Source organism: Myotis daubentonii, chromosome 16, assembly GCF_963259705.1.
Source record: "Myotis daubentonii chromosome 16, mMyoDau2.1, whole genome shotgun sequence".
Classification (NCBI taxonomy): Eukaryota; Metazoa; Chordata; class Mammalia; order Chiroptera; family Vespertilionidae; genus Myotis; species Myotis daubentonii.
This window is the reverse complement of record NC_081855.1, coordinates 42,307,005-42,331,038: the sequence shown is the minus strand read 5'-3', so window position 1 is coordinate 42,331,038 and position 24,034 is coordinate 42,307,005. Positions and strand designations below refer to the sequence as shown.

At 46.0% G+C, this 24,034-nt stretch overlaps 3 protein-coding genes and 1 long non-coding RNA gene across 7 annotated transcripts; 2 read left to right on the top strand and 2 right to left on the bottom strand.

Annotated features, from left to right (window-relative positions):
- Positions 1 to 155: 155 nt before the first annotated feature.
- On the bottom strand, positions 156 to 4,402 carry RPL27 (ribosomal protein L27). The gene is made up of 4 exons (XM_059670291.1): positions 4,320 to 4,402; positions 3,012 to 3,181; positions 1,629 to 1,739; positions 156 to 1,523 (listed from the first exon to the last, which is right to left on the bottom strand). Exons 1-4 carry the CDS (start codon positions 4,398 to 4,400, stop codon positions 1,475 to 1,477), a joined length of 411 nt encoding a protein of 136 aa, XP_059526274.1. The 5' UTR covers positions 4,401 to 4,402; the 3' UTR covers positions 156 to 1,474.
- LOC132218701 (uncharacterized) lies at positions 1,739 to 11,524 on the top strand. Its single transcript, XR_009449246.1, has 3 exons — positions 1,739 to 1,870; positions 2,121 to 4,922; positions 11,394 to 11,524. It is a non-coding gene; the product is annotated as an uncharacterized LOC132218701 (long non-coding RNA).
- Positions 8,934 to 18,215, bottom strand: RUNDC1 (RUN domain containing 1). The gene is made up of 5 exons (XM_059670288.1): positions 17,681 to 18,215; positions 13,361 to 13,519; positions 11,948 to 12,146; positions 11,422 to 11,541; positions 8,934 to 11,025 (listed from the first exon to the last, which is right to left on the bottom strand). Exons 1-5 carry the CDS (start codon positions 18,176 to 18,178, stop codon positions 10,160 to 10,162), a joined length of 1,842 nt encoding a protein of 613 aa, XP_059526271.1. The 5' UTR covers positions 18,179 to 18,215; the 3' UTR covers positions 8,934 to 10,159.
- Positions 18,216 to 18,306: 91 nt separating this feature from the next.
- PTGES3L (prostaglandin E synthase 3 like) lies at positions 18,307 to 23,713 on the top strand. Of its 4 annotated transcripts, XM_059670272.1 has the most exons (8): positions 18,318 to 18,450; positions 18,539 to 18,743; positions 19,371 to 19,484; positions 19,591 to 19,657; positions 19,761 to 19,859; positions 21,335 to 21,424; positions 22,269 to 22,322; positions 23,308 to 23,713. In XM_059670272.1, the coding sequence occupies exons 2-8, from the start codon at positions 18,736 to 18,738 to the stop codon at positions 23,341 to 23,343; spliced, it is 468 nt and encodes a 155-aa protein (XP_059526255.1). In that variant the 5' UTR covers positions 18,318 to 18,450; positions 18,539 to 18,735; the 3' UTR covers positions 23,344 to 23,713. The 4 variants fall into 4 exon arrangements, with proteins under 4 accessions (XP_059526256.1, XP_059526258.1, XP_059526257.1 ...); XM_059670273.1 differs by having other exon boundaries at positions 18,307 to 18,743; positions 19,401 to 19,484; XM_059670275.1 differs by having other exon boundaries at positions 18,307 to 18,743; positions 19,349 to 19,484.
- Positions 23,714 to 24,034: the final 321 nt, after the last annotated feature.

Genomic DNA, 24,034 nt, shown 5'->3' with positions numbered 1-24,034 from the left:
CCCCAATCAACCATTCCCAACCTTTCCATCCCAGAAGCCCATTAGTAGAAATCTTGTCTGCTTGGTTAATGTTTCCCTAGAGCCCAGAATAATGCCTGGCACGCGCAGACATTGATAAAACAACTGAATGACAAATGCAACCAAGACAAAGCCACTCCAAGTTCACAAAGTTGTTACCACAGCATTTATTGAGCACTGCTGTGTCCAATACTGGTTCTGTTTTGCATGAAACTCAATCTTCAAAACAACCCCTTAGTTCTTTCCAGATTTTACAGATGAGATCCTAAACTTCTGAAGGACATAAACTTGCCCAATGTCACATTGTAGGAGGTGAAGCATGTATCCAAACTTGGACAGTTTGAACTTGGGCTTTGAGGCATGAGAACTTGTATTTTTAATCAAAGCAGGGTTTAAACTCATTTCCACTTGGGACTCGAGTACAAGCTAACAGGAGGGTTTCAATAGAGATGCCCAATACTTAAAGGTGAGAGGAGCCAAACTAAAGTACATAAAACACTGTATTTTCATCTAGTCCAGGATTTTTATACCAGTAACTTATGAGCCCTTCTCACAACCCCACCCCAGGTGGAAGTGTGCCTCAGGCTTGGCGAATAGGTAGGTCTCTGGATCCTAGTTTCACCGTGACTGAGAACCAGCTCAGCTGGAGAGCCTCTCATTCCTAACAGGGTCACAAGTATCCCAAGCCCTCGAGAATCACACCCTTAAAAAAAAAATTAAAACTGATTTCAGAGGGAGAGGGAAATGATGAGAATCATGGATTGGCTGCCTCCGGTACATCTCCTACTGGGGATTGAGCCTGCAACCCTGGCATGTGCCCTGACCACCCGATTCATAGATCGATGCTCAACCACTGAGCAACACCTGCTGGGCACACCCTTTTATTGGCCAGTCGCTGCTAGCCCAGGCTGTTAGGGGACCTCTCCCTGGTCCCACTAGAAATGGCTGCTCTTGGCCTGGCCCCCTCCAGCGTGGTCCTCATTGGAGGAGCACCAGTATCACCAGACAGCTCGCTAGAAATTCTTACCAACTAAATCTGACCCATAGGGTGACTGGTTTGACAAACCACCAATGCCAAGATGTGAGAACCTCAGGTTAGTTCTCAATCTGAAAGTCAGCGGACATCACTCAGAGGGGCGTTTGGTTGTCCTCTGGCGGTGGGTGGGCGGGCAGGTTCTCTAAGGACGTAAAGAGCTGAAGTCAGGGATGCCAAAAAACTGCACCTAAAAATGTCAACAGTAGCCCTTTTGGGAAGTGGTTCATTAAAGATTATCAAGCTGAGAACTAGCTCAAGTCTCCCAAAGGCAGATTTAAGTTTTATATTTTTTCCACAGCCCCTCATCCACCAGCCTTTTATCTTTCGACCATTCTCCTTTCCCAGATGAATAAATAATACATGCAACAGGCAGACACGGATTTTTTTTTTTGGATTTTTAATGACAGAAACAAAATATATCTAAAACCGCAGCTTCTGGAAGAACCATTTGTTCTTGCCGGTCTTGTATCTAGTGGGAAAACAAGGACATCAATGAGAGGAGGGAGAGACAAATTTCTCTTTATGGGACTTAGCAACACCACACCCCAATATCCACCACCAAAACCTAACTTACCTCTCTTCAAACTTGACTTTGGCCTCCCGCCGGGCCTTGCGTTTTAGAGCAGGGTCTCTGAAAACGTCCTTGTTGACAACAGTTTTGTCCAAGGGGATATCCACAGAGTACCTGGGGACAATGGTGGGGAGTTGGATTAGCCCGTATGCTGCCAGGGCCTCCGCAGTCACCCAAGTCCTCCTGGGACAGTAGGGTACCAGGTTCTGCCTCCACAGGAACAACCATCAAAAGCTATCCCAGCTGTAACCAGCTGGCTCAGTGGATAGAGCGATGGCCTGTGGACTGAAAGGTCCTGGGTTCGATTCCGGTCAAGGGCATGTACCTTGGTTGCGGGCACATTCCCAGTGGGAGGTGTGCAGGAGGCAGCTGATCGATGTTTCTCTCTCATCGATGTTTCTAACTCTCTCTCTCTCCCTTCCTCTCTGTAAAAAGTCAATAAAAATATATATTAAAAAAACGTTTGTTTTTTTTTTTTAAAAAGCTATCCCAAAGTGCTGATAGGCTTGGGAAATCTCTAATATTAAGACTCATTTACATAAATGTAAGCCATTGGAAAACTTCACACTTCACTGTCAATTTTCCCAACTACTTATTTTCTAGCTACAAACCATCACTGTATTAGAACTTTACTTGATTCCTAGTGGGTGGCTGGCTTTCTATTTAGAGCCATTGTATTTAGTTCTGTTCAAGTTCTGCCTACGCAGGGTGTCTCATTAGGACAATGCAAGAGCTGGGCAGCTAGCTGCCTCAATCTCAGTTTTCCAGCACATGAGAAAGGGCCCTGCTCTCTTAGGTCAGCACATTAAGAGCAAACAGCAAGTCCCAGCAGCCACTTTAAGGCACATGCTGCTGGGTTTGGCAATTCTTGTTCAGAGGTCTTTCAAATCTTGTATTCCTTTATTACCCTTGTACCAGGATAGCAGATGCGCTGCACAATACTGTGAAAGGCCAGGAGATAAAGGGCCTGGCAGTCAAATGAAATCAAGGGAGACTTGCTTTCCTTGGTTCATTTTTGAAAGCCTATAATAACTATCTGTGAGAACGGAACAGCAGAAGAGGTGGGCAGGCCAGATCCCATGCCTGTGTTTACTGTGGATGGAAACAAATCTTTACTCAACATTTAGAGTTTTCAGGTAAGAAAGACAAAGAGCAAGCTTGGAGATTTTCAATTAGGCTTGGCAAAGTTAGGGAAACCACCAAAGAAAATGACATGAACATGGTCCCAAGATGCATGAAAGGGGCAAGATTGGAAACCACAGCCACTTCGTGACAAATTGAAAATGATGTCTCCCCCCCAGATGGCTGCAAGGTTGTCTCCTTATTCAGCAAAGCGGGGGGCGGGGGGGACTAAGTCACTTTTAGTCCCATTATTGAAATGCTCACCTTGTGGGCATGAGGTGATTGTAGTTATAAACTTTCACAAAAGACTTGATCTTTGACCTCTTGGCAATTTTCTTCTTGCCCATGGCAGCTGTGACTTTTCGGGGGTAGCGGTCAATTCCAGCCACCAGAGCATGGCTGTAGGGGCGGTCCGAGGTGCCATCATCAATGTTCTAAATGAGCAAGATTTACATTTAGGATCAACTTAAAGCCTAGCTAGGCCCTGTGCTAGAGGCAGGCACGTACAGAAAGATCATCCCCACCCCCATGTCTCTGAGAGCCACCATCTTACAGAGAAAAACCACATAAAGCAGACACACTAAGTGCTATGCCAGATGCCCAGAGCAGTGAGGGTTAGGGCTGCATTCATGCCCACCAGGAAGAATTTGGGCTCCTGGGAGGTAAGAGGTTTTAAAATAACAGTTATCATCTATGAAGTCAGTCCTTGCGACCCGCCAAGCACTGGTTCTTAGGAGCAGAGGCAGGCAGCCCAACTCCAGTCTCAAGAAGGTGGGGGGAGGGGAACCAGGAGTTCCAGTGTCCCCCAAACAGCTAAGAGCAGTGCTATATGCGGTCAGACGTTAGGGACATTTCAAGAAGCTAAAAGATGAAGGCAGCAGGCAAACAGTGAAGGGCTGCAATACGCTAAATGACCATTTTGATAGAAACAATTCCTCCTCCCTTACAGAATCCCAGCTGCAGCACTTACTATCTGACCTCAGGTGAGTTAGCGAACATCTCTAAACCTTAGGAGTAGGAAGAACCCTCTATAGCAGCGGTTCTCAACCTGTGGGTCGCGACCCCTTTGGGGGTCGAACGACCCTTTCACAGGGGTCGCCTAAGACCATCGGAAAACACATATATAATTACATATTGTTTTTGTGATGAATCACTATGCTTTAATCATGTTCAATTTGTAACAATGAAATCGGGGGTCACCACAACATGAGGAACTGTATTAAAGGGTCGCGGCACTAGGAAGGTTGAGAACCTCTGCCTAGGGTTACTGCAAGGATTGGGCACGAAAGCATCTGTAAGGCAGTGTACCAGGCACCAAGCAAGCGTTCAGGAAGCGTTGGCCATTATTATTATTTAAAGCCTCTTGGGTAGAGAGCGCGTTCTGTGTTAGGTGTCAACTTGTTTTTATTTTCCATTTTCCTCTTCCAAAAGCCCTCATGCATTCACCCCCACCCCTACACGCAATGCTCAGTGGCTCATGTCCCAAACTGGGTCTTGAATTCCAAGCTCGCGGTCCTCCGAAACCGGCCCAGTTCCGGGAAACACGGGCGCACAGGCTCGCCAGGATGGTACCTTCACGATGACGGCTTTGCGTCCGGAGTAGCGTCCGGCCAGGACCAGCACCACCTTCCCGGGTTTCATAAACTTGCCCATTTCTGCAGAGGAACAAGGGGCCCCTAAGAAATTCGCAAGCCCAGGCTGCGGGCTCTCGGAACTTCAGGCTGCGTTTACTGTCGTCCTGGCCCAGGCCGCCCACGGGCCCTGTTCACGGGACGGGATCCGCTACGAAGCCGCCAGAGACAGAGGAATGGAAAGTACTCGGAACCACCCCGCAACTCGCCCCCCAGGCCGCGGATGGCGGTGGATTGGAAGACCCTCCCCAGGGCTGCACTCACCGAACGTAGCCACTCGGGCCTAGAGCAGAAAGGAAAGAACCGCACTTCCGCTAACCTTTCACCCCGGAGGTGGTGATCTCACTTCCGGTACCGCCCCTTAAGTCTCGACCCGCCTCTTGCGCGGCCCTCAGACTCTGGTTGCTGGCGGAAGAAGCTTCTATGGGGAAAGCAGGGCCTGGCTGCTTATTTATTCAAATCAAACTTTATTGGTAGATCCGGCAGAAGAAAAGAGCCAGGGAGTGCCGCCTATCGCCTACGGATGGAAGAGCAAGGAAGGCTTGTATGCTCCAGCCTTTTGTAGTTCCATTCTCTGACGCTAGGAGGAGACGCAGTTTGAAATTTACTTTTTTGCCTTGGAATAGTCCGGGAGCAAAAAATAGAACTTTTTTTTTTTTTTTTTAGTGGCCACTGTGCGAACTGCTGTTGGTTGTAAGGAGGGAGAGACGAGCATTAATCAAGCAAGGGTATTTGCCCCCGACATTTAGAGTGTCGTGATGTCATAGACATTACAAGCTAAGCAGTGGAGGTGAGAGACGCTGATGGTGATAGCAGCTGTTTACCCTTTGCTAAATCGCGTTAACCTGTTTACGGAAATTACCTCATTTGATCCTCATAACAACACTAGGAGGTAGGTATTATTATCTCCATTCTACAGTTGAAGAAACTGTATCTTAGAGAAATTAAGTAATTTACCCCAAGTCCGCAGCTAGTAAGTGGTGGAGCTGGGACACAGACTCAAGCAGTCCTTCCGTTTACCCTGTCACTGTACCGAGCACCGACTATGCTAGGCAGTTTAGGTAAGTCCACAGCCTTTTTAATGCTCACAACTCTGCATCTTGGCTATTTTCTTCCCATGTAGACATGAGGAAACTGAGATTCAGAGAGGATGTTACCTGAGATGGGCTTCAAATTTAGGTTTGAACTCAGGTCTAGCTGGCTCTCAAATGGAATTATTTTCCGTCACTCATTGGAAGTTTTTTAAAAAATATATTTTTCTTGGCCTAGCCGGTTTGGCTCAGTGGATAGAGCGTTGGCCTGCGGACTCAAGGGTCCCGGGTTCGATTCCAGTCAAGGGCATGTACCTTGGTTGCGGGCACATCCCCAGTAGGGAGTGTGCAGGAGGCAGCTGACTGATGTTTCTCTCTCATCAGATGTTTCTAACTCTCTATCCCTCTCCCTTCCTCTCTAAAAAATCAATAAAATATATTAAAATATATATATATATTTTTCTTGACTTCAGAGTAAAAGGGAGAGGGATCATTCATCGGCTGCCTCCTGCATGCCCTCTATGGGGGATCAAGCCTGCAACCCTGGCATGTTCCCTGACCAGGTATCGGTGTGTGACCTCCTGGTTCATAGGTCGATGCTCAACCGCTGAGCCACACCCAGCCATGCTGGAAATGTTTTTAGATGTTTCTTTAGGTGTCTTCCAAGTTCAAAAGGAAGATAAATCATTTTACAGTTATTGCTCATCTGAACATTGAAAAATCTATAGGATTGGTCGTGGGCAAGATGTTGGACAAATCAGGGTTTCATCAATTTTTTGTTCTCCAGGGACTAATTTTTCCCTGCAGGCGTTAGGACCCTATTCCAATATGTACTTAAATTTCTATATTCAACTAAAATATTTTCTACTTTAACTTGGAATATGACATTTTAGAGTTGGAAGGGACCTCAGAGATCATCTACTCTGGCCTCTAAAAGATGACAGTTCTACAGCAGCAAAGTTCAGAGCAAGGTCTCCCCATTTCCAATCCAGTGATCTTCTCACTATAATACATTTCCTTATTCATCTTTACTTCCATGGTCTTCTCCCAACCTCATCTGCTTCTGCCTCTTTTGCTGTTGCTCCCTTGGAAAACAGAAACCAAACCCTGCCGAAACCGGTTTGGCTCAGTGGATAGAGCGTCTGCCTGCAGACTGAAAGGTCCCAGGTTCGATTCCGGTCAAGGGCATGTACCTGGGTTGTGGGCATATCCCCAGTGGGAGATGTGCAGGAGGCAGCTGATCGATGTTTCTCTCTCATCGATGTTTCTAACTATCTCTCTCCCTTTCTCTCTGTAAAAAAATCAATAAAATATATTTTTTAAAAAAGAAAGAAAATAGAAACCAAACCCTAACATTTTATAATTGCCTGGACTCACCTCACAAACACTCTCCCAATCAAATTAGTAACTAAACCCTGTGAATTTTGCCTTATGACATTTTAAGTATTTTTTTTCTATCCTTTTCCACCTGCTCCCTCAATGACCCAACCTCAGTTCTTTTTCTTCTCCAGTCCTTCTTCAAACTTCTGTGTGGCTCAGAATTGCTTGGGGTGCTTAATAAAGATGTATCTCCAACTCAAAATTCAGGTCTGGAGTGGAGCCCTATGATGTATAGATCTTGAGAAATTTCTCTAAACACAACTCTCAAGTCTACCACTTGTCTGCTTGAAATACTTTGTTGGCTCTTTGTACCTGTTTGAACTCTCACTCCTTCAGCATAAGTTCCTGACTCCTCTATATACTTCGTGTACCACTGGAGTTCCATCCAGCTCAACTACTCAAAAGTCCAACCTCTTCTGAACCCTGGGTCTTTACTCAGGCTGTTCCTCATGTCTTTATTCTTCTCAGTAGCCAAGCAAAATCCTACCCACCTTCAAGAACACTCCCAGGCAGAATTAATCTCTTCCTTCTCTGTTCCTTGTTCAACAATCCAATCTAAACTTACCTTTATTATAGAACATATCTTAGTTGGTTTGGATCAGTGGTTCTCAAAGTGTGGTCTCCATACCAGTAGCAGCAACAAAACCTGGGAACTTGTTAGAAATGCAAAGAGCATGCTTTATTTATTTTTAAGCCCTAGCAATATAGATTTGAGAGAAACACATCAATTGGTCACCTCCTGCATGTGCCCCAACCAGGGCCTGGGCCAGGGAGGAGCCAGCAACTGAGGTACATGCCCTTGACCAGAATGAAACCCAGGACCCTCAGTCCGCAGGCTGACACCCTATCCACCGACCCATACTGGCTAGGGCTGAGTTTTTTTGTTTAAACATCTTTCCTCAGCATTTAGCCTGGCCCAGGCAGTTGGTAGGCACTCAATAATGAATAAATACAGAGCACCTTAGAAATCTTTGCAACAGACCTTGCACTTTCATTGGATACATACCCATGGCTCTTATACATTCTATACTTTAGACCAGGCTGTTCCTCCTCTCCTCCCTAGTCCTGACTGCCTCACCCTAAGCCAGAACTGTCCTCAGTTATAATGCAGATGATATCAGTGACTAGATTATCTGACTGCTGGAAGGCTGATGGGATTATCTCTGTCTCTACACATCTTTGTTTCATGAACTCAGCAGAGCAATGGCTATCTGCCCATCTCCCTGCAGCCTAGTCCTCTGGCAGCTGAAATTTCTGGCAGGTATATGGAAAATACCTTCTCTTCCCTGAAGTGATGGTAGAGGGGGATGGAAAAAGGCAAGAGGAACAAAAGATCTAGAAGCCACAAGATACGAGGTAACATGATAAGGGTACAGACTATAGGATATGGATTCAGGCAACTCCAGTTCAAATCCCAGCTCTTTCATCGTGTAAACCTAGACAACCTTCCTGCAGTTTAGTTTCCTCAGCTATAAAATGGGAATAATACTGTCCTACCTTACAAATGGTGAGAATTAAATCAGGACAACACAGCCTGGCCTGTGCGGCTCAGTGGTTGAGCATCTACCCGTGAACCAAGAGGTCACTGGATCAATTCCCAGTCAGGGCACATGCCCGGGTTGCAGGCTAGATTCTCAGTAGGGAACATGCAGGAGGCAACCGATTAATGATTCTTTCTCATCACTGATGTTTCTCTCTAAAATTTAAAAAATTAGGATTAACACAAACAAAAATGCTTCCCATGATGCTAGCACAAAACCTTAATGCAAATTAGTTTTTGAGGATTAGAAAAAGATAATACTGGCGTGATACAGGGCTATGCCATATGACTACAGCAGTTATTACCCACCCGAAATAATATCCAGACAAACAGGTTTAAAAGTGCCAATTCAAAAGTGGCAGGTGTGGTGACATCTGCTGTGGGGGTGGGACTGCTGGCCTGGGTGAGATGGGATGATAAAGCCAAGGGCACTTTTTAGCGAATTTACTTACAGAGACGAAAACTACCACCAAAGCTGTGCTGATCCAGGGCAGAGGTTAGAGAAGAGGCAGAAAGGCCAGGAGCCAGACACAGCTTGAGGAAATGGTCTGGATCAGATAATGCCCAGATGGACTTAATAAACCAAAGCCAAGGGGCTCTGAGGTCCTTACAGAGAATCTACACAAAATACTAGATTTTATTAGCAACCACAGATATATCATTTTCCACAACATCATACATTTACTCTGCTTCACACAGGAGAACTAATTCTAATGAATTCTCAACAATACATCTTAAATAACATGTTGCTGGAAAAATTAAGTTAAAATGCACTATGTAATAGTGCAGACATAAAGTGCAGCTGCCAATTTAATACATGAAACAATGCTGAATCAGTAGTGTTGGGAACTCATTTGGTTTTCTAGAAAGTGATACAATTTGCCCATCTTTGGTCAGTCCTGGAGTAGTATGCAGGCTGAATGACATAGAAACTAAACAGGCTAAAATACTGAGGACCAAACTGGGCTACTCTAGAGTCAGTTTTACAATGAAGTGTTCCACAGCAATCTGCCATATTTCCCACCCCCGCTGTAGTACTTATATGATCAGACCTCCTCCACCATCCAGCCTCCAAGACAAGGGACTCACAGCCCAGAAGTTGCTGCTGGTCACTGATGCTTTCCTATCCACATTAGATTCAGTGGCAAGGGCTCTCTTGAGAAGTATACTTCTAACACGTCTACTCCTCAGAACACTGTCAGCATGTCCTTGGGAGGTTGCCAGAGGACATGGAACCAGACAATGGTTGTCACTCTTTATAAACAGTCCTCTCCAAGACAAAACAAAAATATTGTCTGTGCTGTGTGAAGAGGACCACCTTGTCCGGAACAGACTTCAATTCTTAAAGGGATCATATTAAAATTAACTTGTGGTTAACTCCCTTAGAAATGCTATTCTCAGATTACTCCCATTCCTAGTTTAGAGGCAGCTATGGAATATACACAACCTCCCCTGGACCTTGGCTCCCAACTTAACCAATACGAATCTCAAGTCTAATTCTTTCAGGACTAACAACTCACTCATAATGCCACTCCCTGTCATAAAGAGAATGGTTAGAGAAACTTGGGTTTTCTAAAAGTTATACCCGGCATGAGGTGTTGGTGCATTAACTATGTGCCATGAGTAGTTTCTTTTCCGTAGGCTCAAACGTAGGTACCACAGGTACACTGTGGTTACACACCAGGGAAGAACCTCTAAATAAAACTGACCTTGCCGTCATTTGGCTAGGGGAAACATCTTCGACCCTTCCTCTTACTCTCTGTTCGTCTTAGAGGCCTAACCACCTATCTTTACTGGAAAAGGTGCTGGGGTAGGGCCAGGGCACTATCATCAAAAGGCATCTTTGATGTTCTTGAGCTGGCGCACAGCCAGGTCGACGGGGAGGCTGAACTGGAGGCTGCTGAGGCGACTGAGCAGGGTGAGGGCGCTCTCAAAGCCCGTGTGCGCCATGTAGCTCCAGGGCTGGTAGTGGCGCTCGATGAGTGATGCCGACTTGCAGATAAGGTTCACCCAGGACACGAGACGCTGCTCATTCAGTGCCATGCACACCAAGGCCTTCAACTCCGAGTCTGCACTGCGCTTGAAAGGGTCATGCTCGGTCAGCACCAAATGGATGGCTGTCAGTAGACTCTGTTTGGGAGTCACAGCAGTGCCTCCCATAACAGGCAGGGCAAAGGACTGGGAGAGCTTCTGGGCTGGGGATTCCACGTAAGCACGGCCATTCTTAGCATGGTAGTACTTTACAAAGAGCTCCCAGGGATGCATGGCCTCGGGGGCCGAGGAGAAGGCCGGCAGCAAACAAGCAATGGGGGCCATGACGAGGCTCATCCCTGGTGAGGAGGCATACAGTCCATGGGCCAGCAGGTCCCTCATGGCCACTGTCAGCTCCTTTCGCACAGCTGTAGTCAGCTCATCCTTGCCCCCCTGACAGAGGTCCTGGAGGTTGGCAGAGGTGATGACGTGGCCGTAAGGCTGTTGCCTTAAGGCTAGCTGCTTCACTCTGTCTACTGACACCTCCAGCCTCTTCAGTAAGGGAGAGTAGTCCCTGTCAGCCTGGCCTGTTGGCCACAGGGTTTGTGGGATGTGGCCTGTGGCACAACCAAACTGGCTAACAGCAAAGATCTGGAGCACTGCCAGTGCTCGCCGCATCAGGTGCAGCCCCGTCTCCCGGACTTTCTTCACATCTTCTGCCTTTGCTGTTTAGAAAACACAATATTCATCAGTTAGGGCCATGAGAGCACAGAAGTACATTCAATAAGTCACAAGTTGAGATAAAGTATTGCTTTGGAGCTGTATATAGGTCCCACATGAAGCCAAGAGCTACCCAAGGATGTCACTGGACTTCCCTTTCTTTGGGTTAGTAACAGCTATATTGAAATATAATTCACATACCATATAATTCATCTATTTAAAGGATACAATTCAGTGGTTTTTTTTAGTATATGCAGAGATCTGTGTATCCATCATCCCCAAAATACACCTTGTACCATTAGCATTTCCCATTACCCTTCTTCCCAACCTTCCGAGCCCTTAGCAACTACTGATCTATTTTCTGTCTCTATAGACTTGCCTAATCTGGGAGCTGTACTTACGTTTGCTGTTTCTTGGAGGCAGTTTGCTGTTGCCAGTTCTGGTGGAGCCATTCCCTGTCTTCCCACTGGCCTTGCACTCACAGTGTCCATTATCTGTCTGCAATGGGTTTCCCACTTCATCTATAATCAGAAGTTAAAAAGAGAAGATACTTCTTTAGTCGCTTGATGGCAGATTTTCAAAGGAAGAGTATTTACTAGTGCCTACTACATGACAAGACTTACAAATATATCTTATTTAATTATATAAAACAGTGACTGGTCTGTAGTAGTTGGCTCAAAAAATATTTGCTGAGTGAAGAAAGCATGAATCATTTTATGGGTGAGGAGAGGGACTAGAGAGGTTAGGAACCTGCTCACGGACATGAAGCCAGTAAAGGGCAGAGTGAGATTTTAGCTATCTGGTTACTCACCACGCTAGCTCCCTTACTCAGCGATCAAACGCCTTAAAGAGTACATCAAGACTGGCCCCTTTAGGTATCAGTGCTTACAATGTATAAATTATCACATCTGTCCACCCCCCTCTGACCTTGGATGAAGTTGATAAACATCTCGAGATCTCGGATCTGAGTTTTCAGCTGCTCAACCAACTGTTCTTTCACTCGGGCTGGATTTACAATCTGAGCCACAGCTGCATCGACACGCTGCCGAAGCTCCTCAGTAGACAGTGCACTGATGTCCTCATTCAGATTCATGTCCAGCTTCTTTATTAATTCATCTATGATCACCTATCAAGACCACAAGCAATGAGCACACCCTTTGGAATTTTCAGGGAGAAGGTTAGGAAGAAAGAAAATCTTTACTGGTATACCTCCTACCCTTAAATAGGAATCCAAGTCACAAAGAACTATCAAATTCATGAGAGAAATGATGTAATTGCTTATTAGGTAAGGATAGACCTTTTTTCCCTGGGGGTAACAAGAACCTTTGGTTCCTGTCCAACAGAAATAGTTCTTCTAACTACACATGTTCTACTGGACTAGGCAACTTTGACTCAGGTGACTAACAGCATGAATAATCCAAAGTGGCTGATGATCCAAAAAGCCTCATACTTAGCTTCCTCCAAGGTCTCCAAGAGAATAAATACTGGTTTCTCTTAGTTTCTAGTCCTCATCCCTTCTTGGTCTACTCTAAGTAACTAAAGAAAAGTCTTTACAAAACATTAAGATATATTACAGCCAAAATATTCTACTAACAATATTAGGAACAATGAAATCTTGGTAATGCAACTCCAGCCCAGGCAGAGAAATAGCCATGTCAAAAGGAGAGACAAAGATGTAGGGGAGGCTGTAGCTGTATTTCTACTAGCTGATTTACCTGTCTAACCAGAAGTTGTTTAAATAAATACAGCATTAAAGTCAGTCTGGATTCCTGGTATATTTATCAACTGATTGTGGGGGGGAAAGCTAGTTTACACAGTATGATGTGCCCACATAGAACTATTTTAATGATCAAACGAAAGAATTACTGCCCTAACCGGTTTGGCTCAGTGGATAGAGCGTCGGCCTGCGGACTGAGGGGTCTCGGGCTCGATTCCGGTCAAGGGCATGTACCTTGGTTGCAGGCACATCCCCAGTAGGAGGTGTGCAGGAGGCAGCTGATAGATGTTTCTCTCTCATCGATGTTTCTAACTCTCTATCCCTCTCCCTTCCTCTCTGTAAAAAATCAATAAAATATATTAAAAAAAGAAAGTATTACTGTTATTACTACTACTATTATTAATAATAATCAACAAAAAGGTAGAGCTCCATTATCATATTATAAAACTTTGGAACTCGTGTTTCCATGTATGAATAAAGGCTGTAATAGTAAAATTTCCCTTTGATTTAGGCCAGCAAAGGGATTCTCAGTAAGGCCCAGGACAAGCAAGCTAGGAGAGAATGAATGCTGGAAAGAATAAAGGCTGGAAGGAACTGTTTAGGTAGTGGTGGCCTCTACTTACCCGCTGTCTTTCCAGGACCACAGACTGTGGTAGGGAATCATAATTGCCCTCTTGATAGGCAAATGTTTCCAGATCATCTAGTTGGGTTTTGAGCTGCAGTATCAGTTCCTTCTGCTTCTCCCTTTGGGTTTCCAGACGTTCTCGTTTCTCCTGCTCACTCTAAGATGAGAAAATACTTAGGTTTATTTCATAGGAAAAGGAAAATTCAGGGCACATCAAGAATCCTCTCAAGCCAATAATGACTAGCAAAATATAAGACATTTCCAAATAATCCAGATGAAATACAGAATTTGTAAGATAGGCTCAAAATAAGAATAACTATTTCATACAGGGAAATTTATTAAATGTGTTTTTGTTAGGAAAATATCTGTCTCTCATTGGAAATAGGATAAGAATACAATGGGGCCTTTTGTTAAGATTGCTTTTTAAAAAAATATTTATTTTATTGATTTTTTTACAGAGAGGGAGAAACATAGAGAGAGAAACATCTATCAGCTGCCTCTTGCACACCCCCTACTGGGGATGTGCCCACAACCAAGGTACATGCCCTTGACCGGAATCGAACCCAGGACCCTTCAGTCCACAGGCCGACGCTCTATCCACTGAGCCAAACCGCCTAGGGCAAGACTGCTCCCCCCCGCCCCCCCCCTTTAAAGGTCTAGTTAGGAGTGAGATAACTTATCTCAGCCAAGACAGCCTCCCAGGAATTAGCCATGCCATCTTCATTGCTAATTACCATAGAACAACTCCTGACTATTTTCTGCAGAGAATCTGGAGGTAAGGGTGTAGAGAAAGGCTTTATAACTCATAACCATTTTTCTTTTTAAGATTCAAAGTCCATTCAATGTTTTACAGACATCTACAAAATCAAAAGAAAGAATAAATGTAGATACCTGGGGCAATAAAAAATCCAAAGCCAAGTAATGGGGGTGGAAAGGTAATAGTGTTTTTTTTTTTGAATGTCTGGTAAGTTTCCCTGAGCAGTGATTCTCTTTCCCACTGTTGGCCACCAGGTACTTTCCACATTTAAATGATTATAATCCCTTCAGGATGGCAAAGTCTTGCCAATGTATACTCAAACACTGGTTTTTCCATGCCTTTCTTGAGTATCAAAACAAAGCAAACTCAGCACATTATGCAGGCATAAGGCTGCATTTCAAACTAGAAGTCTATAGGATATTAAATTTAACCTTAAAATGGTACTTACCAAGCCCTCCGGAAGTAAGGTATGAGAGAGGACAAATGAAAAACAAGTTAACTTTTTGTTCAAATTATTTAAAAAGCAATGCTCTTGCTTTACCTTTATTCAACATGAAATCAACGCCCTAGCCGGTTTGGCTCAGTGGATAGAGCGTCGGCCTGCGGACTGAAGGGTCCCAGGTTCGATTCTGGCCAAGGGCACATGCTTACGTTGTGGGCTCGATCCCCAGTCGGGGGCATGCAGGAGGCAGCCAATCAATGATTCTCTCTCATCATTGATGTTTCTATCTCTCTCTCCCTCTTCCTTCCTCTCTGAAATCAATAAAGAAATATATTTTTTAAAAAAGCAAGCCTTTTCTCAGGATATTCCCTCTGCAATCCTTTCTGAGTGGGGTAGTGTTTTCTTAGAATCCTTTTTCTCTTCCTGTCTTAGTGCAGGCCTAGCTATCCATTAAAAGAAGGTTTCCTTGATTTTCCCAGGCAGAACTGATCATTCCTTCCACTGTATTTTGTACACACTTCTACTCTAGCTCATGTCACATTATAATTATTTGTTTAGGATTCTGTCTCCCCCAGTCTATGAGCTTCTTACAGGCAAGGGCCGTGGCTTTGTACCCTCAAGGCCTAGCACAGGGTAAACTCTCAATACACATTTGTTTTATATTATTGAATCACATACAGAATGGCATATTCCAAACACAATAGTCCCCTCCTATCTGCAGTTTTGCCTTTTGTGATTTCAGTTACCTGCAGTTAACCAAGATCCAAAAGTATTAAATAGAAAATTCCAGAAATAAGCAATTCAAAAGTTAAACTGTGTACTCTTCTGAGTAGCATTAGGAAATCCTGAGTCTGAATCTTCCCCTTGTCCAGAGTATCTCAGTATCCATGCTGTATCCACCACCCACCCATTAGTCACTTAGTAATCGTTTTGGTTATTTGGACTGTTGCAGTATTACAGTGCTTGTATTCAGGTAATCCTTACTTTACTTACTACAGGCCCAAAGTCATTCACAAAACTGTTATTCAGTATATTGTCATAATTGTTCTATTTCATTACTAGTTATTGTTGTTAATCTCTTATTGTGCTTAATTGATAAATTAAACCTTATCATAGGTATGTTTATATAGGAAAAAACATAATAAGTATGTTCAGTACTATCCGAGGTATCAGGCATCCACTTGGGGTCTTCAAACATATTTCCCTTGGATAAGCAGGGACTACTGTAATGAACTCTGACCAGAAGTCTAACCAGCTCAAGGAGCACGACTGGGTAAACTGTGTTTTCACTGTACCCCAACTTTATGAAAACAAGGAAGAAAGAAACCAGCTATAAATCCTGACTCCGTTTTCGTGAGAATGTTGAACTTTGCCAGAATAGTTCTAGTACGTTATTTACTGGAATGTGAGCAAACAAGTTTAATAGAACAATGAGCTCTGGTGCAAGGCAGGAAATAATTTCCAGTGTGAAGTGAGATAAAATACTGGTTTAAAAAAACCAGGAACTGATAAGAAGTAAATCGCTTGGTTCACACATATCCCCCATTACCTGTTCTTGTATCAATGTATGCACACACGATCACAGCTGCTTATTAGGTATTTCTGAACACTACATTTTTTTTTCAAAGTTGTTCTCTGTTTCTGAAAGTGAAAATGGACAACCAAAAGAGCAAATCCACAGAGAACCTTTGGTGCTCCTCATACCTGAACAGGGCCTGCCCACAGTAATTCGTTCTATCCTTTCTATTCCTTAAGAGTCTGGCAATTGGACGTGGCTGCTCCTTGTTTGTGCAAGGAGCTGTGGGTATTTGGAGAGAAGGGTGGAACAGTAAACACAGGATTGCACTGGAAACATTTCAGGTGAAAGTAATTCAATATCTGTTACTGATAAGTCTTCTTGGTTAAAACCAATTTAAGTGGGAAGAAAGCACATGTCGGTTGTGGCTTTAAGAATAAAAAGGTGAGCCCTAACCGGTTTGGCTCAGTGGATAGAGCGTCGGCCTGCGGAGTGAAGGGTCCCGGGTTTGATTCCGGTCAAGGGCATGTACCTTGGTTGCGGTTTCTCTCGCATCGATATTTCTCTCTATCCCTCTCCCTTCCTCTCTGTAAAAAAAATCGATAAAATATATTTTTTAAAAAAAGAATAAAAAGGTGGTAGCCCTAGCTGGTTTGGCTCAGTGGGTAGAGCATTGGCCTGCAGATTGAAGGGTCCGGGTTCCATTCCAGCCCAGGGCACCTGCCCGTGTGGTGGCCTCGATCTCCAGTAGGGGGCGTGCAGGAGGCAGCCATTCAATGATTCTCTCATCATTGATGTTTCTATCGCTCTCTCCCTTCCTCTCTGAAATCAATAAAAATATATATATTTTAAAATGTGGAGAAAAGACAGTGAGTCTCCTCAACACCTATCTACAAGTGCGCATTTCCAGGGATTCAAAGGCTGTAAGGGAACGTTGCCTTGGTGCGGTATACAGACTCTCCCAACTTCTCGAGGTAGGCTAACTGCCCGAATCTTGTCAGTTACCAATGGAACCTCATTTCGAATATCTAGTTATCAAGCAGGATGGGGAAGGAGGTTTAAAATACCAGCATTAGAAAATTCATGTAATCAGGAGTTGTGTTCCTTTTAATGGCTAAGATACCCTGTTGTTCACCAAAGCGCTCACTCAGACAAGAGTCTAAAGATGAGTCTCTAGGTTCCAGGAAAACACGGGCAGAGAGAGTAGATCTAATTTTCCACGATTTCCAATCCACTCGCTCTTCACCAGCCAATCTCCCCAATCCCCAGGGTCGGGGCACTCCATCAGCAAAGGTGCCAGGTGTTTGCTAAGGTGACTGCAAGGTGAGCGGAAGCAGCGCTGCTTTGGTTGGTTGCTCGGCTGCCCTCTCAATCCTCTCTTCGCCCTTCACGTCATCACACCTTCGGGGACACCTCTCACCCCAGGTCCCCAGGCCGTTTTGTCCTCCTGTCCACACGCCCGTCTCAAGCTTCCTGTCTCGGACGCGCGCGCTCACCTAGGCAGGTCGGCTGTTCACCACCGCTACCTCCATCCTGTCGGCATCGCCACCCACTCACCCGCTCCTATGCCCATACCCCTCGGGGCCCGGCCCCCGCTGCTCACCTGGTCCTCGCCCCGCAACCGTGGCCGGTCCCCCGGCAGCCCGTCGCTCTCGTCGCAGGCGGGGTCCCCGGGCTCCCCGTAACCCAGGACGTGAGGGCAGCCGCGGAAGGCGAAGTCCTCGAGCTCGCGCAGGAGGCGCTGCTGCTCGGCCGGCGCCCCGCGCACCACCTGGCGCAGGCGGAACTGCACCTGCGCGAAATGCGAGGACAGCGCGAGCAGCGCCGAGTCCAGCCGCCGCCGCTCGGCCCGCAGCCGCCGCAGCGTCCGGCCCGGAGAGTCGGGCGGGGAGCCCGGGGCCGCGCCGGGGTCCTCGGCAGCCGCCTCTTCCGAGAACGCGGTCGCCCCAGGCCCGGCCTCGGCCACCGCCCCTACCGGGGCCCAGCGCACCGCCTCGCACGGCGGCAGGGACTCCTCTTCTTCCTCCTCTTCGTCCTTCGCCTTTGGTCCCACGGCCGCCACCACCGTTACCGGCTCTGCAGCTACTTCCACAGCCGCCATCTTCCCGGAAAAGCCGCCGCACGTCAGCGGCGCTCCCTTGTTGCCATGGCTACGACGCACGGGCTGGGAAACGCGGGGGGGGGGGTACGCGGAGGGCGGGCTGGAGGGCGGGGCTTAGACGTCACGGAGTTAGTCGCGGAGGGCGGGCCTTCCCCGGGGATTCCGTTCGGACCAAATTTTTTTTTTTATTTGAGCGCCTTTTGTGAATCTGGTGCTGAATGTACTAAGCGTCGGAGGAGCAGGTGCGTGGAGCCGCGGACGAGTCACTCCGTGTGTGTATCTAGTGTCGTGTAGCCCTTGCCCTGGTCCCGGAGGGTGGGTCGTCTCTGCCTAAATGTGTGCTTTTCTGGAGGCGTGCAGGGCTGCAGAGGCTGCAGGGGCCAGGCTTTCCCACCGTCCCCGGAGTGCGGCTCCCTGGTAAGGTCGCGTCTCTCCTGCCTCTGCAACCTTCCGCCGACCATATAAGGAGAGGCAGCTGCCGGGGCGTCACTCACCAGGATCTAAAGATAGTGACCCCGGACTCGGACTCCCAACGCCACTGGGTTGCGGGGGCCGCCATGGCACGGTGAGTGTTTCCGGCCACCCTTTCCCCTTTAGATTTCTTTTCTTTTTTTTTTTTTTTTTAAATATATTTTATTGACTTTTTACAGAGAGGAAGGGAGAGGGATAGAGAGTTAGAAACATCGTTGAGAGAGACACATCAATCAGCTGCTTCCTGCACACCTCCTACTGGAGATGTGCCCGCAACCAAGGTACATGCCCTTGACCGGAATCGAACCTGGGACCCTTCAGTCCGCAGGCCGTCGCTCTATCCACTGAGCCAAACCGGTCAGGGCTCCCCTTTAGATTTCTTGTCCCACATGTTCTGGGCGCTCCAGGTTCTGCGAGGTCCCATGGGAACCCCGGGCCCCAGGTCTCTGTAACTTTGGGGTGGTGAGGGGCAGTGCCATCTCCATGGCCTCCATAACTCCTTACCTTTCACTCTCACACTTTTGATTCTCCCCAGATTCACCCTCGCCACTCACACCCATTTCCATCACTCCCATCCCACCTCCTCCTGTCTCTTGTAGCTCCATGTTGACAGGGCGGTAGCATAAAATATCCCTGTATTTCCCCCTTCTCCCATCTTTCCCAAATGCTCCCAGTCTTCCCTCTCCCACCCCTGTGAAGCCCCACCTCAACTCCTCTTCAGGCAGCATGCCCGGACCCTGTGGTATGACAGGCCCAGGTACGTGTTCATGGAGTTTTGTGTTGAGGACAGCACCGATGTCCACGTGCTCTTAGAAGACCACCGCATTGTGTTCAGGTAATGGCCTCCCATTGGTTGAGTCTGGCTTCCTGGGAACCTTTCCCTTCTCTTAATTCCCCCACACTCAGCCTCCCACATCCCTTCATCTGCACTGTCTCCTCAGCTGCAAGAATGCGGATGGAGTGGAGTTGTACAATGAGATTGAGTTCTACGCCAAGGTGAACTCCAAGGTAAAGATGGGGTGGGGCGGTCAGGTTTGGGTGGGAAGGCTGCCTGGGAAATGGGAGATTCATTCTCTTAAGACTCTTAAGCATGAGGCTCTCTGTGCGGCAGGACTCCCAGGATAAGCGCTCTGGCCGCTCCATTACTTGCTTTGTGAGGAAGTGGAAGGAGAAAGTGGCCTGGCCTCGGCTCACCAAGGAGGATATCAAGGTAGGGAGTGGCCTGCGCTTTCTCCTGTGCTCTCCGTCTATGTACCAGAGCAGGTACTCAGATTAGCTCTGGGAATCACCCTTGTCTCCTTCCCCACCAACAGTCAGTCACTCACCAGATCCTGCCTATTTGACTACTTGGATAGGATTGAATCCATTATTTCATATCTACCTAATTCAGGCTTCATCCATCACTGGGTGAGGTTTGTTGTGTATTTTCAGCCCCACCCCCAATCTGTCTAAAGCACCCCTCCCGTTATGATCTGTCTGAAACATATGTTTGAGCCCTGGTGAGTGTGAATGTTGTCCTATGCACCAAAAGGTGGCGGGTTCGATTTCCTGTCAGGGCACATGCCCAGGTTTTGGGCTTGATCCCCCATAGGGGGCATGCAGGAGGCAACCAATCAATGTTTCCTCCTCTCTCTCTCTCTCTCTCTCTTTCTCCCTCCCCGTCTCCCTCAAATCAATAAAGACATATTAAAAAAATAAATAAAACACATTTGACCTTGTCACTCCCCTACTTAAGACCCTCCAGTGGCTTCTTTCTCCTAAAGGTTGCAATTTGGCCACTTGCTGGTCGGATCTGGCTCTCAAATTTATTTGAGCAGTCTTCACAGTGTTAAAAATTATTTCCATTGCCTACCGATATTTAGAAGTTTTGATCAGTTGCTGACGTATAAAAATATGGTGAATTCACCCACAAATCCAGATTATTAGCTTCTCTCAAAAAATGGTGATTTTGGCCACACTGGTCTAAAATTCCCAACTGCCTAGAGTTGGAGCTTTTTTTTCCTTTTTAATTTTTTTATTGACTTTAGAGGAAAGGAGAGGGAGAGAGAGATAAAAACATCAATAATGAGAGAATCATTGATTGGCTGCCCCCTACTGGGGACTGAGCCTGCAACCCAGGCATGTGCCCTGACTGGGAATTGAACCATGACCTCCTTCCTGGTTCATAGCTCGATGCTCAACCACTGAGCCACACCAGCTGGGCCTCACTTGCTTCTTGATGGCTGGGACTATGTATTAAACATTTTTATAATCCCAGTGCCACTCTCAGAGTCTGACCCATAGTATCTGTTCAATAAATATCTGCTAAATTAATTAGTAAATAACTTTTTTCTCTAAGTGTGGGAACTTGGGACATGGGCCTTGAAGGGTTGTCCCTGTCTTTCTTGGTTGATTCTATGATACTTTATGACACAGTCATATTTCCAGATGTGTGATCTTCCCAGTCAGTCTGCTCTTGGAGGGCAGAATTTCTATGCTTTTCCACACCCTAAACATTGTGTTTAATGGGCTCTTGGTAAGTCTTTATGGATGATGTGGCAGCTTGGAGACGGGGTTAGTTAAAGGGGGCTGTTGGGAAGACTGCTCCCATTGACCTTCCCAAGCATGCTCCCATGCACACACCACACTTTTCTATGCACTTCTGCTGTCCTCTTGGGCTGTGACTCTCCATGCTTCCTCTTTCAGCCAGTGTGGTTGTCTGTGGACTTTGATAACTGGAGAGACTGGGAAGGGGATGAAGAGGTGGAGCTGGCTCAGGTGGAACATTACGCAGAGGTAATGTCATTTTCTGCCCATCTTGATCATTCTCTGAGTCTCTGCACACATTTCTCTGGAGAATTGTCATCAGGGCTAAGCAGAGATATATGAGCTCCTTAGGCCAGCTGCTGATTGGTGCTGATATTCTTTATGTATTTTGTGCAGTGTGTATTTAGTAGGAATGGGGAAAAAATGAATATTCTATTCTATAGAGTAGAGCCTGTGCTCTGAAGAAGTTTGGTAGAACCTTTTCACTTTTCTGTAATTTTTGTTCGTGTGTGTGTGTGTGTGTGTGTGTGTGTGTTTTCTTGAACTAGATAACCTCATGGGAAGCTCAAACTAAGCAGTATAAAATTCAAATTTAAAAAATCACTATTTTCACCCTGGTGAGTGTTTCTAAATGGTCAGAACATTGGCCTAAGCACAAAGGGTCAAGGGTTTGATTCCTGGGTTGCAGGTTGGGGCGATTGTGGTTGGGGTGAGTGCATGCGGGGGCAACCAGTCGATTTCTCCCTCCCTTCCTCCTCCTTTCTCTGAAAAGTGATGGAAAAAATATGCTCAGGTGAGGATTAGAAAAAAAAATCACTATTTCCCAATAAATTATTTGGTTTCAGAATTTCAGTACTAGTTATTCAAGTTGCAAAAACACTAGCAGACCCTGACCTGGATTAGTAAGGAGTGTGTTCTGTGTGTTTTTAAATTTCTTATTAAAAAGAGGCTTAATGCACTTTTCTCTAATTCATTCCACTGATGTGTTAGGGCCTTTAAACATAGGGCAGTTGTCTGGCTGGACCATTCTCCTATGGCCCATTAGTATGCAGGTTGCTCCTCTCTCTTGTGACTCCTTTTCTTTTCCGTCTAGCTTTTGCAGAAGGTCAGCACCAAGAGACCTCCCCCTGCCATGGACGATCTGGATGTAAGTAAAGCCTGCCCCTCAACCCTTCAGGTTCTGTTTTGCTCTTAAAAATAAGATACAATGCTAGAAAGCTCCTGTCTCAGTCCCTAGCACATAGCAGTTCTCAGTGCATGTTAGCCAAATTTGATTATTTTTTTTTTTAGCCAAATTTGAATTTGACAAAGAAGAGTGAATGTTCTTCTCCAGGCTTAAGAAAACCCCAGTAAGCCCTAGCCGGTTTGGCTTGGTGGATACAGCGTCAGCCTGCGGACTGAAGGGTCCCAGGTTCGATTCCGGTCAAGGGCACATGCCTGGGTTGTGGGCTTGGTCCAACCTGCAGGAGGCAGCCAATCAATGATACCCTCTCATCATGGATGTTTCTATCTCTCTCTTCCTCTCTCTTCCTCTCTGAAATCAATAAAAATATTAAAAAAAAAAGAAAACCCCAGTAAGTGTTCTCCTTCTTGGGAGCACACCCGCACCTTTCTCATCCCCTTCTTCTCCCCAGGCATGTTACCTTACTTTTCTCTCTTTCTCCTCAGCTTCAAGGGCCCTTCTTGGCCTCTGTAACTTTTTCCTTAAACCCATTTCTTCTATGGCTCACTTCTACCTCTGTGGCTTTCTAAATAAACTTTTGCTTATAAGAAAACACAAAAACAAAAAACACCAAACCCAGCAAGACCCTCTTCACTTCCATCTCTCCCTCTGCTCCTCCATCCTAGAGCAGTTCTGGCCCTGTTGACTATCTTTACAGTTGTAAGGAGCAGTAGCATTAATTAGAATTCTGAAACTAAATGATACATGACACCGTGCTGTTTATTCAGTACTGGTGGTTTATTTTCCAAAGTTTAAATCCTTCCATATTAGCCTCCCAAGAAGTTGTGTGACACAGAAAAATCACAAAAGAAAACTTGGAGAGCAGAAGGGAGTGAGCAGTGTTTGTGAACACAAATGTTCACTCTTTCCATATTCTGCAGGTAACTTTTGTCTTTTTCTTTTTTTCTAGGATGATTCTGACAGTGCCGATGCGACAAGTAGTTAACTTCTGCACGGTAGACCTGTGGAGGAAGCTGTGGCTGTCTTCCAGTCCTTCTGACAAGCTAGGGCCTAGACCTTTGTCTAGCTGTTTGGCTGAGCACCAAGGTCCTCTGGGATCTCAGATCTTTCCTCAAAGCTCTTAATTAAGTGTCCTCCTTCATGCTTTATTTCTTTTCCCTATGCATTTAACTATGGCTGCTACATCAGATGGCAGACTAGCAGAGGAGTAGACTGGTGGGACTGCTGACCTCCTGCCAACTAGCTATAATCTCTATGTTTGGGCTGCTCATCAGGGCTCTCGAGTATGTGTGTATGTGGTAGAGCAAAATCTAAAGAAGTAGCATATAGATTGTAATAAATCTCTAGGAACTGGTCGATCTCTTTCCTGCTTGTACTTTTTCCTCCTGGAGCCAAACCTCTTCTCTCTCTATAGTTACTCTCTAGGGGAGGGGTGGGTGTCAAAGATCCTGGCCCTCATCGCTGAGGTTGAAAGAAGAAAGCTTTTGGGAGCAGGTTGTAACCAAGCTGAGGGACTTGCCCATGCACAGATCTATGCTCTGATTCCTCAGAGCAGAAACCAGCCTTTCACCATATGGGTAATACTGCCACTCCTAGAATCAGCCAGAAACCCACCTCAGCTTTCTGCACACTCCAGAAATCTCTTTATACTTTTAAAGCTGACATTAGTTCTTAAA

Coding starts and splice junctions, on each gene's coding strand:
- RPL27 (XM_059670291.1), bottom strand. CDS start 4,400: ATGGGCAAGTTTATGAAACCCGGGAAGGTGGTGCTGGTCCTGGCCGGA. Junction 3,182..4,319: donor GCAAAGCCGTCATCGTGAAG/GTACCATCCTGG, acceptor TTGCTCATTTAG/AACATTGATGATGGCACCTC. Junction 1,740..3,011: donor AATCACCTCATGCCCACAAG/GTGAGCATTTCA, acceptor CATTGTCCCCAG/GTACTCTGTGGATATCCCCT.
- RUNDC1 (XM_059670288.1), bottom strand. CDS start 18,178: ATGGCGGCTGTGGAAGTAGCTGCAGAGCCGGTAACGGTGGTGGCGGCC. Junction 11,542..11,947: donor GTTTATCAACTTCATCCAAG/GTCAGAGGGGGG, acceptor TTCTGATTATAG/ATGAAGTGGGAAACCCATTG. Junction 11,026..11,421: donor GCCTCCAAGAAACAGCAAAC/GTAAGTACAGCT, acceptor TTTTCTAAACAG/CAAAGGCAGAAGATGTGAAG.
- PTGES3L (XM_059670272.1), top strand. Junction 21,425..22,268: donor AGGTGGAACATTACGCAGAG/GTAATGTCATTT, acceptor TTTTCCGTCTAG/CTTTTGCAGAAGGTCAGCAC. Junction 22,323..23,307: donor CTGCCATGGACGATCTGGAT/GTAAGTAAAGCC, acceptor CTTTTTTTCTAG/GATGATTCTGACAGTGCCGA.